The sequence below is a fragment of the Saccharomycopsis crataegensis genome (genome assembly GCF_037102585.1).
Source record: "Saccharomycopsis crataegensis DNA, jcf7180000000084, whole genome shotgun sequence".
Taxonomy (NCBI): Eukaryota; Fungi; Ascomycota; class Saccharomycetes; order Ascoideales; family Saccharomycopsidaceae; genus Saccharomycopsis; species Saccharomycopsis crataegensis.
This window is the reverse complement of record NW_027043829.1, coordinates 450,246-463,475: the sequence shown is the minus strand read 5'-3', so window position 1 is coordinate 463,475 and position 13,230 is coordinate 450,246. Positions and strand designations below refer to the sequence as shown.

The 13,230-nt window shown below is 37.3% G+C and overlaps 5 protein-coding genes across 5 annotated transcripts; 1 reads left to right on the top strand and 4 right to left on the bottom strand. All coding sequences in view use genetic code 12, as the record gives it.

The window, feature by feature from the left end:
- Window positions 1-184: 184 nt before the first annotated feature.
- DASC09_032130 (uncharacterized protein) lies at window positions 185-1,336 on the top strand (the record flags this gene model as incomplete). The annotated part of the gene is made up of 2 exons (XM_064996812.1): window positions 185-293; window positions 372-1,336. 2 exons carry the CDS (start codon window positions 185-187, stop codon window positions 1,334-1,336), a joined length of 1,074 nt encoding a protein of 357 aa, XP_064852884.1.
- A 147-nt stretch (window positions 1,337-1,483) lies between these two features.
- DASC09_032120 (condensin subunit YCG1) lies at window positions 1,484-4,630 on the bottom strand (the record flags this gene model as incomplete). The annotated part of the gene is made up of 1 exon (XM_064996811.1): window positions 1,484-4,630. The coding sequence occupies one exon, from the start codon at window positions 4,628-4,630 to the stop codon at window positions 1,484-1,486; it is 3,147 nt and encodes a 1,048-aa protein (XP_064852883.1).
- Window positions 4,631-5,087: 457 nt separating this feature from the next.
- Window positions 5,088-6,143, bottom strand: DASC09_032110 (mitogen-activated protein kinase; the record flags this gene model as incomplete). Its single annotated transcript, XM_064996810.1, has 1 exon — window positions 5,088-6,143. One exon carries the CDS (start codon window positions 6,141-6,143, stop codon window positions 5,088-5,090), a length of 1,056 nt encoding a protein of 351 aa, XP_064852882.1.
- A 951-nt stretch (window positions 6,144-7,094) lies between these two features.
- DASC09_032100 (protein serine/threonine kinase activating protein DBF4) lies at window positions 7,095-9,332 on the bottom strand (the record flags this gene model as incomplete). Its single annotated transcript, XM_064996809.1, has 1 exon — window positions 7,095-9,332. The coding sequence occupies one exon, from the start codon at window positions 9,330-9,332 to the stop codon at window positions 7,095-7,097; it is 2,238 nt and encodes a 745-aa protein (XP_064852881.1).
- Window positions 9,333-9,863: 531 nt separating this feature from the next.
- On the bottom strand, window positions 9,864-11,255 carry DASC09_032090 (uncharacterized protein; the record flags this gene model as incomplete). Its single annotated transcript, XM_064996808.1, has 1 exon — window positions 9,864-11,255. One exon carries the CDS (start codon window positions 11,253-11,255, stop codon window positions 9,864-9,866), a length of 1,392 nt encoding a protein of 463 aa, XP_064852880.1.
- Window positions 11,256-13,230: the final 1,975 nt, after the last annotated feature.

Here is a 13,230-nt window from a genome sequence, read left to right as displayed (position 1 = left end):
ATGTTAGTATATGTATATTTCTGTATGTGTCATAACTCTTTTTTTTTTTTTTTTTTTTTTTTTTGACCATGCATTTGTGCAGACACAAAAGCTATTTGAGATGATAACAAAAATTGTTTCAACTGCTGGTTGGTCTACAGTGATTGACAAAGAAGTAAAGGGAAAACTAATCCTAATTTGAGTCATGTTATTTCTTCGTGCTGTCCAACGTGGATTCTTCAAAGTGGCTTTAAAGAAAACCATATTGATATCTCTCGCATTGAGAGTAGCACCGATCAATAGCACAGTTAAAAGTAGTTAATTTCTTCATTTCTAATTTGATTTCCTTTTGTCATCTCCAAAGAATCACATTACTAACTAAAAAGACATAGACATTCTCTATCGTTTGGAGTTAAGTTCTTTGAAATTGTTGCCCTCATTACAAATAGCAGAGAACCTGCTTTTCTGGAGCCAAGCTAACGATCTCCAAGGAAATTATGAATTAAGCCCATTGCTAAATTATACCTATGTTGATCTTGGAACAAGCTACAATAATGGGAATAGTTTCAAATTCGATTCGGTTATAGAACCTATAGCCAGTAACTCTAATGAAACGAATCGTGAAACCATAGAATTACCATTTATTCCAAAGATTGAACGTCCTTCCAATGCACTCGCCCTTATGAAACACAAGCCTTCAATAGAGCCTGAGAACCTGAAAAAGATGATGGGAATTTCCCACTTACTGAAAGAAATGCAGATTGTTTCAAAATTTCCACAAAAAATAAATTCCACAAAAAAAATGGATTCCCTAGGAGTTTATTTTACGACATCTAATATAGTGCTCGGTGTGTGTTGTGCTTACATTTTAGTCATCGGTGTTAATACTTTGAATAAAAAATTATTACGATATGTTCAAATTAACCCCAAAGCTATAAATGAAGCATATGGAGCTATCTGTGAAGTGGTTCTGGGTATTTCCCACTCTAATAATAATGTGGGAAATTATGATACTGGTTTAACTGGAGCTGTTAGCGAAGAAATCATCCAAACCCTTTATAGCATCAATGAGAAAATTGAAACTAATATCGATACTCTTCGGCTTGTATCCAAAGGGAGAGAAGTAGCTGATGTTCTTAAACTTGATTCGATACAACTGCAAATGAGAGAATCTAACCTCAAAATCATTAGAATGCTTGAAGATCATCATCAAAGACAAGAGCTATTCGAGGACAAAATCCTTGAAAAGTTTAAGGAGCTTGAAAAGATAGTTCTTCAATCTTGTACAAGAATAATAAGGAGTAGCCATGAACTTAATTATGCTGTTGCAACAAAATGCGGAAGCAACACTGCTTAAATAATGAAAAAAAAAAAAAATCTTTCAATATATAAGCATCGATACTCGGAAATTTCCATGGTTACAAGTAGCTATAATAATCAATTACACACGTTTATTCCTTAAAACAAAAACAAAAAATTATTGTACATCTCATGAACTAAGAAATCAATCCAGTGATAGATCTTCGTCCTCATCAGAATAATCACTCGAGTTATTTGTGGTATCAACTTGCATTATTGAAGAATGGTCAATATCTTCATCGTACTCTTCCTCATCAGAATCTTCTTCCCCGTCATTATTTACATCTTTTTCATCTTTTTTGGAACCCAATTTGGTATCGTTTTTGGTTGTTGCTCCAGATATACGTCTTCTACTGCCAGTCGGTGAATTATCGATATCCGCATCAAGTTTGCTACCTTTTATGGTTGATGCGCTATTATTTGCACTTTGCAACACTTCATCATCATCTGTGTTTTCTACTTTGCTCACCAAAATGTCTCCATTATCAAAATCTCCCTCTTCTTCATCTTCATCGTCATCATCATCATATTCCCTGATAATGATGGACTGGTTCGATGGTAGTTTCATTAGCGAAGTCTCCGGAATAGCCAAATCATCTTCATTTGCCTCGCCTGCAATAGCCTCCAACAGATCTTCCTCTCCCTTCTCTTGCTTCTTTTCCTCTTCCGATGGTTCTGTCAACGCTTTCACAAACTCTTCATTATTTTCCTTTGGTTTATCTTTCTCGATTTCTTCAATGATTGCCAGGACCTCTGCTATTGAGGAAATAAATTTATTCAAAGCATTAATTGAAGCTTTGTCAATACCTTCCACGTTGGTTTCGACTTCGTCCTTAGCTTGTACCGCCTTATCGTAAAGATTGTCAAGATCTTCTTTAGTAAGAGTTTCAGAGATAATGAACTTGGATAAATTCATCGCCACTGTTTTACAATAAAGTTTATTGTCCGATTTTAACATGGTATCGAGTAAATCCATCACGAATATCAAATGATATTTCAGCAATTCCTTAGTGGCATCTGAGCAGTTGACAATATTGTATGAATCTGTCCAATGAATTAATTGTTGAATTATAACTGATGGAGAAGTCATGGACAATCCTGCAGAATCCTCGGCCTCTTGGAGTTCTTCAAATGTCTTGAACAGTCTACTGAATGAGTCTGCTGCAACTTTTGCAACTTTTTCTTGATGTCTTGGATGAGAAAAAGCATAAACTGGCAAGCAAAATGATAAAGCTTGAATTAAATCTTCATTTGTTGAGTTTTGAGGATGGAAGTACGCCAATAACAAAGTCTCGAACAATTCTTCGTCATTGAAAACGTCATTAAGATAAAGTTTGCATAATCCCTCTGCAGTAATCGCTTGGACCACGGGAATTTCATATTTCTTTAATGATCTGAATAGTAACTTATGCATGGAAAGAGAATCAACACACCCCTCAACGTCCAACACTTTAGGCCCATGCACCGATAAAATGTCAAATATGATTTTTAAACATAGAGAGTGCAAGTCACCGTTACCTTTAGCACAACAGATCCCAAAAAATGCAAGCTGTTCTGTCGCTAACATGTCATCTAACAAGCAGCATAACCCGAGACATTTGACCCCGCCTTCACGGATTGCGGAAACTTTCGAACGAATTGCCGGATTGATAACGCTATCTAACAAAGAAGTCACTGGAATGTTACCACGAAGTGGCTCATGGGTCAATTCAAGCATATGTTGGCATATCGAAAGAATTTGAAGAGCTCTATTAACTTTAAGCTTATTGCTTGCCACTTCTTCAGCATCCGTGGTTTCAAAATCCATTTCCATATCCATGCTGAATTCTTCGTCCTCATCACGAATGTCAATAATTATTTCACTGACCAATTGGCAAAAATCTTTTTCATTGATCGAGATTTTCTTGAGGACTTTTAAAGCAATCTCCACTTGGGAGTCAGTTAAATCATCATATAGTGACATTCTTAAGGTCTGTAGCATTTCTCTTCTTCCAACTTCATCACCAAAGTCGTAATTTTTGGCAATCGATAATAGTTGCTCAATGACAAAATTAATGTCATCAATATTTTCTGTATCTTCCGATACCGTAGCCTTTCTAACTTTCAAGTACTTGGTTAATAGGCCAGCAAACTCCGTTGTCACTGGGAAATTTTTTTCAATCATTTCGTTCAAGTCGTTTGTAATACAATAATTGTAAAACATTTTTGCCAAAAATGAAGCTTCAACATTTAGCTTTCTCCAAAACTCATCTTCAAATTGAATTTTGTGCACCATTTGTGGCCGCTGTTCAAAAAAGAACTTCATGGCGGTTTCGGCAATTTCGCTTTTTATCAAATGCAATCTTTCAAGTAATTCCATCAAGTCACTATTACAATTCTCGTACCATTGGGAGCAAAACATTTTGATGGCAGCTTGTTGAACAAGGTTTTCTCTATCTTTGAGCCCCCAAGTCAAGATTTTTTCACGCATTTTACGATCCAACAATCTGAAATCCCCGATTTCTCTGACAATTCTTGAATACACTAATTTTCTATTGATGGAATTGACATCCTTGGCTCTTTCCATAAGATACGGTAAAGTGATCTCGTTTTTATCCAAGTTCAACAAAGCAGCACGTCTAACTTCGGCCGATGAATCATTTTGGATCACAAATAATAATTTGGCAATCGCGCTATTTTCGTCAGAAAGATCCACATCTTCTTCTTGAAATCGCGTAAGACATAGGACGGCCTTTAGTCTGACGTTCGGTTCTTTATCGAACAACCGCTTATGAACCTCCCAGATCAATACGTTGTATAATTCATTATCAATTTCTCCAATACTATTTACCACAAGTGAAAGAAGATGCATTACACGATACCGAACGTTCTTGTCTTTGGACTCCACCCCTCGAAGCAAATGGTGAATAAAGTACTTGGTAAATCGTGAACCCACAGTATCCTCTTCCTCTTCTTCATCTTCCTGTTCTCCTTCTTTTGTAGGTTCATCGTCTTGGATACTAGATATGAAATTAACCACTAATTTGGCAATCCGATCAGCTACCTGCTCAGCCTTCTTTATGGGAAGCACTTTATTAACCAACCGGCAGAATGAGATATTAAACGCGTCTTCGAACCCCAAATCAAATGCTCGTTGTTGAATTGTTCTCATCACCACCAAATGTTTACGATGGCCAACATAAGAGGATTGGGCATGTTGGAACACTTGAGCCAAGGATCGGGTGATTTGTTCAGGAACGCTGAGATTCTTAGCCTGGCTTAGAGCCTCTTTATGGGATAGAGAGGTGGTCATTAATGGTGTTTTTTGTTGCTTTAGGGTATTGATGAGTTATAGTTTGTGCCATCAACAATAAAAAAAAAAAAAATACTCAAGGCATCGAGGAAAAGTAAACAAAAAAAAAACACATCGCCTCGTAACCTTTTTTTGGCGCCAACAACCAAGTGCTTGTCAAATAATTGTTATCTACCTACTTTCAATGATAAAATCTAAACCTTCATTTAATAAGAAAACAAAAAATAATTCTTAATGAATCGATATCTAGTAAAAAGTAATAATATACATGTGTGAGTGAAGAACGACTGAGACAATAAAAAAATGCGAAAATAAACCGAATAAGTAAGAAAGCTGTAAATTAAAAAATGATTGCAGACTTGTTTAGACTAACAAGATGCCAAAAAGCTTTTCTTGAAGAATGTTGAAAAGAGAGTGAGAATGAGAATGAAAATGCTAGGTAATAATCCGTGAGATTTCAAAATAATGGCGCCATCACTTCATTATATAATAATTGTTTGAGTTCGTCAATGCTCAAATCGTCCTTCTTTTTATCGAAATCAAAGAAGTCGTCAGGGATAGGCTGAGCATTTGGCTCGTCGTTTGGATCATGGTACAATTTCAAGTATGGGTGTTTCAAAGCATCATCAACAGTGATACGTTTGGCCGGGTTGAAGGTTAATAATTTTTCAAGAAGGTCAAGCGCAAGAGGATTAGCATTCGGATACATTTGATCGAATGGAACCTTTCTTTTGAATGGGAGGGAACGGATATATTCACGAGCACGGCGAGATTTAATGCCATAATAATCTTCCATCAATGGCGTCCCAAGAACATCCATGATTAAGTATAATTGGTTATGGTAATCACGGCCAGGGAAAAGTGGTTTACCGCTCAACATCTCCGCAAGGATGCACCCAACCGACCACACATCGATGGCAGTTGTGTATTCTTGGAAAGTTAACATGATTTCTGGGGCACGGTACCATCTTGTAGCGACGTATTCGGTCATGAACCCGAAGTTGTCCTCGGAAGAGGCTACTGAACGAGCAAGACCAAAGTCACAGATCTTGAGGTCACAATTGGCATTGAGTAACAAGTTGGAAGGCTTCAAATCACGATGAAGCACGCTGGCAGAGTGCATAGCCTTAAGGGCTCTCAATGTTTGGTAAATGAAGTATTGACAATGATCGTCAGTTAATTGTTGAGTCTTGATGACTCTGTGCAAATCGGTTTCCATGAGCTCTTGGATAAGATATACTTCGTTGAAAGTTTCGTATGAAAGAGGTTTCTGAATATCCAATATACTGATGATATTCTCATGGTTGAAATGTTTGAGAAGCTTAAGTTCTCTAAGGGTCCGAAGACAGAACATGGATCTTTCAAAAGGAACAATCTTCTTGATAGCCACTTTCTGCCCGGTTGGCTTATGGATGGCCGAGCAAACGATCCCGTAGGCCCCTTCACCGACGATTTCGAGGATTTGGTAGTAATCTGAAACGTTGAATGAGATTTGTCTTGGTTCCTCTGTCATTGCTGAAGTGTTTGATTTTCTTTTTCTATTTATTGAACGTGGTCAATTTTTTGTACACGATGGAATATTTTTTTTTTACTTTTTTCCGAGGAGATGGTAGGGACTTTAAATTTATATTTTTCGTCCTGGGTCCACGTATCCCAAGCTCAAACAGTCCTGAAACACCGCGCGCATAGACACTTTTTGGGTCGCCGCAATAAGGTTCTCCTGTGGACGAAAAAGTCCTCGTAATTGGGGCAATGGTTGGATGAAAAACATTTCTTTCCCTTTCTTGAAACGGTGTGGCTGCGGGCTTTTAATTGTTCATTTATACACATACATACCATACATGAGCCATCTATCGAAAGACCACTTTATAGATTACAAATAATCAGTGGAGCTCCCTGCTAATCAGTCCATCAATAGTGATAAATAGGTCTGGTGTCTGTGTAATGTAATATCTATGGTAAATGTAAACAATATCTATAATAAATATAATATCCATAATAAATGTTGTCACTAGATATTATCCCAGTACTTTCTAGTCCAGTCTACCTCTGCTTTCTATCATCGCCTCTTCTACAAGCCAATAAAAGCAATCCTATGATTGAAGGGAAGGAAAGAATATCAGTGTTAGACATCTTATAATATTACCCATATCATATTGATAATAAATAGTGCGTGTGTGTGTGTGTGTGTGTGTGTGCATTCATCCTCCCTCGCTACCTTCAAAGTTCCAGCCTAATGTCACACACACACTTATCGACAGAAGCGGAAAATAACGGATCCAACTCACGATAAACTTACAAGAGGTTCACAATACCAAGAAAGAGAATATTAATTAACTCAAACTTTATCTCCAAAATTATTGACAAAAAAAAAAAAAAAAAAAGAAAAAGGGAAAAAAAAAAAAAAAACCTGTAAATATAATATAATACAAAACAATAATAAAGAGGGGGAGAAAAGAAACCACTAATACGCTTCCTTTTGCAAATAACTGATGAAACGATCAATCTTCTCGAAATTCTTATCGTCTTTAGCAAACTCCCGATGCTTGGCCTCCAATATGTGTTTGGAAAAATCACTATACTTGATCCGACAATTCTCACAGTACCCTCCATTCTTTGGCTGCTCGTCATTTTTCTCCTTTTTTTCATTATTATTCTGGTTCACACAAGGCTCGATTTTCTTGTTGATAATCTTGGTGGTAATGCTCTTGGTATCAGCGACATTCGCCTCATCAGCTTGCGATTCCTTTGTTTTCTTTTGTTGGTTTTCTTTGTCATCATCTGTTTTTTCATAAATTCTCTTCTTCAAACTCTTGAATTCTTTGGAGGCAACATGAGAATGGATAGGACCCAATCCGTTACCACCATTCAATCCCAATTTGCTCCCACCCAAGGTAGTACTGGTAGCAAATACCAGCTGACTATTACTTTGGGTGATTCCTGACGCGTTCATTTCATAGAATGATCTCTTGTTGGAGTTGATCGCATTGATATCCACTTGCGTTGAAGCAACTGGTTGATCATGCTTATCAGAGATGGTGGTACTAATAACAGCAGCTTTAGTCAGTGTCGGTAATCTCTGAATCGATAATTTAGAGCTATACTCGTTGTACTCATCCAAAACCTCCTCATAATAATTGAACCTCTGTAAATCTTTGTCATTTTGTTTTTCTTCATCGCAAAACATTTTCTTAAGCTTTGTTCTAAACTTTTTACGATTTTCGAACATCACTTTTCTTCGTTTTATAATCGTTGGGTGCTCGGGATCAAAACTATCTGCCAAAAATAAGCATCTGCCATCCACAGAAGGATAGATTCTCGCCCAAGGAGCATCGATCGCCAAATTCGAAAATCCTTTGGTAGGCCATTCTTTGGTAACAATTGGACGGTACTGTTGTTTGAGATCATGAAAAAAAACAAATGGATGTTCAAAGTACACAAAATCGTGTTGTCGAATGGTCATATCACGATCTGTTGGACCATAAAGTTTTTCCTTAGACAAAAGGGTTGCCAATTTGTCATTAGTTTGATATGATGAAGATTTATTGGGATAAATTGACTTATAACCCAGATTTCGAGAAAATGTCTTTTGTGGAGCCACCTGGTAATGGTGGTTTTGGGCTTTTTGGGACTTGATCATCTTGAACACTTGTTGTTGATAATTAAGTTTTTGCTTTTGTTTTTGAGGTGGCGCTTGAGCTATCTTCTTTGTTTGACTAGACTTGCGTAGACTTTTAATCAATGACATTCTATTATCATTATGTATATCGCTAGGGGAAACGTACATGATTTTTAGATCTGGTTTCTTTGCAATAGCGCTTGTGTTGTTCAAGGGAGTGACGCTCTTCTGAAGAGGTTTCTCTGGTTTCTCTTTTTCTTCCTTTGGTTTCACTTCATTCTCAACATTCTCGACATTCTCTTGTTCTGTAGCCGCCGCGTCTGTAGATTCTTCTTTTTGACCATCGACATTTTCAATCTTAACTTGTTCGAATCTTTTAATTTCGTTCGCTTTTAGATATCTATAACTGATAACGTTTTTCTTTGGCCTTGATAATTCTTGCAATTCAATTTTTGTGCTTAATCTTGCGAAAAACTTCACTGCTTTGTCAAAGCTCCAAATACGAATCTTGGTGTTGTGATAAAAGATATCATTTGGTTGATACTTGGCTTGAGGATCGAATGTTCTTCGCGTGATAATCAATGTCACTTCATTGGCATTAAAGAAATCAACTACCCGAGCATGGTAGTGGAAACAATGTATCTTGAGTTGTGATCTGGTCTTATCGCGTCCCGCAGGCAGCACCACAGTTTCGTCGCTACCGGTACTATTATTTCCTTCAGTGATAGAACCTTCTTTGGAATTGTTACCGTCTGAGCGCCGAGTAGAGCCTGTACTTCCATCTAAATAAATCACGGAATTGGCAATGATCTGTTTCCAACTAAGTTGCCAACCGTAGAGGTATTCTGCGTCAAAAGTCTCGCCGTTGACAATATGGGATTTTCCATTGCTCTCTTTATCTTTGTCTTTTTCCTTCTCCTTATCTTTTATTAGTCTAGATGGCCTGCTCCGTGATATGTTAGCATTATGTTGCAGTTGTTGTTGTGTTGGGTCGATGTGATGCAGCTGTAGTGGTGGTTGATGGTGGTTATGGTGGTTATGGTGGTGATGATGATGATGATTCTTAAGTACGATTGTGTCCATGTCTATAACCTATCGCTTGCTATTTCTCTTTATCTTTCCCCTTTTTGACTCTCCTTAAAACTAAGAGCAATTAAGAAACGGAATTTGGGAGTATTTATATATATCTCCTAAATCTACTGGAACAAAAAGAGACCATCTGAACGTGTACGCGTCGCATAGCTACAACGCGTTTGGGTGAAAAAATAAAAAAAATACCGCGTAGCATAGTAATGTGCACAGGAATTCTCATGGAGATCATAAAGTTCTAAAGAGGGATTTTCTTCCACTGAGATGCAAAGGTAATTGCGATGCTTATACCTTTTGAAAATTATCCACAAGTTGTAGCTTAGTTGTTTGAAGCATTTTATAATCGCCAGTATCATACATAAACACTCTCAATTATTATTATTATTATTATTCTAGCTGTATTCAGTTCCTATTTGATGATCTACAAATGACATTTATCAATTCACAAAAGAAATTCAATTTTAAATAAAGGTATAGGATAAGTACATAGCAGAAATGACCAGCTGTTCAAGCACAATATTCCGATTAGAACTTGATATCCTTTAAAATTGGCTCATTGACATCATTATCCTGGGTCTCGGTATACAACTTCTTTCCGGCTTCAGATTGCCACCAAGTACCATTAGGAAAAACAAATTCTTCGATAGATTTTTCGTAAAACTCTACAGAGTAACCAGGATCTTTAGGAGTTTGATAGTAACCTTTCTTGACAATAGATGGGTATTTGATGTGTTCATGCAAGTGGTCGACGTATTCCAAAATGGATTTTTCACCACTGATCAACAAATAGTTGATAGTAGACAAATGCTGGGTGTATTCTGGTAAACCAACCCCACCAGAATGAGGAACCACTTGAACATTGAACTTCTTAGCCATAAGCAAGATCGCAAGGACTTCATTAAGACCACCTACACGACAAGCGTCTATTTGGGCATAATCGATGGCCCCGCATTGGAACATTTGCTTGAAAACCATTCTATTTTGACACATTTCACCAGTGGCAACCTTAATGCCGGTGTCCTTGAGAGCATCGCGAACTGCTTTATGACCCAAGATATCATCTGGAGAAGTTGGTTCTTCAATGAACCATGGTCTGTATTCTTTCAAAGCCTTCATCCATTCAATAGCTTCAGGAACTGACCAAGCTTGGTTAGCATCGACCATTAAAGTGTTACCTTTGTCATAACCCAAGACTTTACGGGCAAGGGCAAGACGACGTTTATCGTCGTCCAAGTTACTACCGACCTTGAATTTGAAATAGGTGTAGCCTTCTTCGATAGTTTGATGAAGTAAACGCTCGGCTTTTTCATCGGAATAACCTAACCAACCGGCAGAAGTGGTGTAAGCGGGAACCGCGTTGTTTTCAAGGACGTCTTGCAAACGTTGTTTTTTACCATGTTTGGCATTTTCCAAGATCTCGATGGCTTCAGCCGGGGTCAATGCATCGGTAATGTAACGGAAATCGATCAATCTCACAATTTCTTCAGGGGAAAAATCAGCAATCATCTGCCAAACTGGCTTCTTGAGGTAACGAGCCCATAGATCAAACAATGCGTTGACGAGGGCCCCCAAAGCCATATGGGTGAGACCTCTTTCTGGACCTAACCATCTGAACTGTTTGTCAGAGATCAAGTGTCTCCAAGTGGCACCAAAGTTGGAGAAAAGAGACTCGAAAGATCTTCCTTGAATACGCTCACCTAAGATTTTGATGGCTTCGCAAATGAGGTTTTGGCCCTTACCGTCGGTGAAAGTCATACCGTAACCGGTAAGGTTTGGGTCTGAAGTTTTAACGATGGCGTACGCGGCGGAATAGTCCCCAACGTTGACGGCATCAGAACCGATTTTTTCAAGGGTTGTTGGGAAACGAATATCACGAGTTTCGATACCGGTGATGGTAATATCTGGAAAGGTTGACATTTTATGGGAAATAAATAATAATATTAAAAGTGAAAGGTTGATAAAGTGAAACTAAAAAAATCTGATCAACAAAATGAAGCTCGGGAGGGGCAAGAAGGTGATTATTTATAGTACTGTTACGTATTAGACATGAATGCCCGGTGGAATATATGTTTTTTGCGGGGGATGATTGATCATGGTTCTTAGTTTTCTATTGGAAATGTTATCATCGTAGGCTATCTTGCAAAGTATGGTCAAAGATCAAAAAAAAAAGAAAAGAAAAAACAGGACAAAGCTAAAATAATTTATTTTGTTTAGGGAAGTGATGATAGAATACAATTTACAAGGGGCAAAAGAATATACTATGGGACAATGTTTGTGTTGTCAGTGTGATAGATGAAAATAACTGTAATAGTGTCCAAAGAGCACCCACCCACCATCTTCGGGGTTGTGCGTGAATTGTGGGGGAGCGGCGGCTAGTGAGGATCCCGCCCGCGGCGGATGTGATGCATTGGCGGAACACGTCTCTGCTGCACTCCCGGGGAGCGGACGGGCGGTCCGCCTTTCCTTTTTTGTGAGAATTTAATCGCCATGGACGGTGGTGGTGGCTTTTCTTTGGGATTAATTCATTGGGTCTATTACAGTAACAATATTGGAATGATATGACGGTATTATTGAATATGTATAGGTGTGACACACCCCTTTTGTTTGCATTTTATTGCCTTAAAGAGGCATGTTGCCTCAATGAAACCACGGCAGCGTTGGTTTGGATCAATCATCCATCACTGCCTGCCAACTTTCGCGTCCCAAATGGGAAAAATTGTTCGCATCACGGAGTTTGTATGGCTTCCACCGGAGTTCATGATGAATAAAAAAAGGGAACTTGATGGCTTACCATCTCACATATTGGTATCAAAAAGCTCAGGAACTTGCAAACATTCACAGATTGGAAGACCTGGTTAACTAAAGAATGAAGTGGTTCATTGCTTGTTAATAATAATAGTAAAAAGATCATTCCTATGTGGTGCTTGCTTGTAATCGATAATGATGAGCTCTTTCTCCCTATGTTTTTTAACAAATACCCTCTTGTAACCTCCCACTCGTTACCTTATACTATGCTTAGATCTTCTCGAAAACTATTAAATTAATTATTTTCAAATATTATGTTTTTTCTGATACATAACAAGGTAAAATAGTGGCGCTATTTTTCCTTTGGATAATGTACAATATTCTGTATCATTATTTGTAGAAAATGTTTCGCTCCATCGACAGTTCTTCGTATTACAATTTAATGAAACAAAAACATCTTCAGCTAATTAAAATATTTGACAAGTAGTAGAAAATTAATTATAAGAGGCTCGTGAGACTAATTGATTTTGTTATTCAGCATAATCACCAAAACCCTTCAAAATCTATTCCTTACGAATGATGAACCCTCTTCTGAGAATAAGGACAAAAAAAAAAATATACAAAAATAAACCACAAAAAATGCTTTACTTCATAAATGAAAGTAACTATTTATGAGGAAAACGTACATTTTAAATGATCGTTCTATCAAATGCACTATTATCGAGAAATGCCTTAAGCATAGAGCTTTAATTCATATGTTAGTATGTCATTTGAAAAAGTGTTACTCAAAACACAACAACAATATTGCAAGTTTATCAAAACAAAGATAACAAATACAATTAAATATACAGTCAAAGAGAAATTCTGATAAATATATATGTAAATATGTATATCATTGTCAGTGTATTTCGTTAACTGATGGAAAGAAAATGGTTGAAGATCATGCACTGCGTTATAGATAGTTTGCAAAGCAAACATAAACGCGTCTCAAATTACATCGATTTCACAATCAATCAACAATCAACCTACAATAGAAAAAACTACATTGATTGCAAAACAAAATGGGATTTGTTTAAAACAACTAGATTTTCGTTAATAATATTGCTTATATTATTGCCTCCTCAAATGTTGAAATCTAACCCCACCT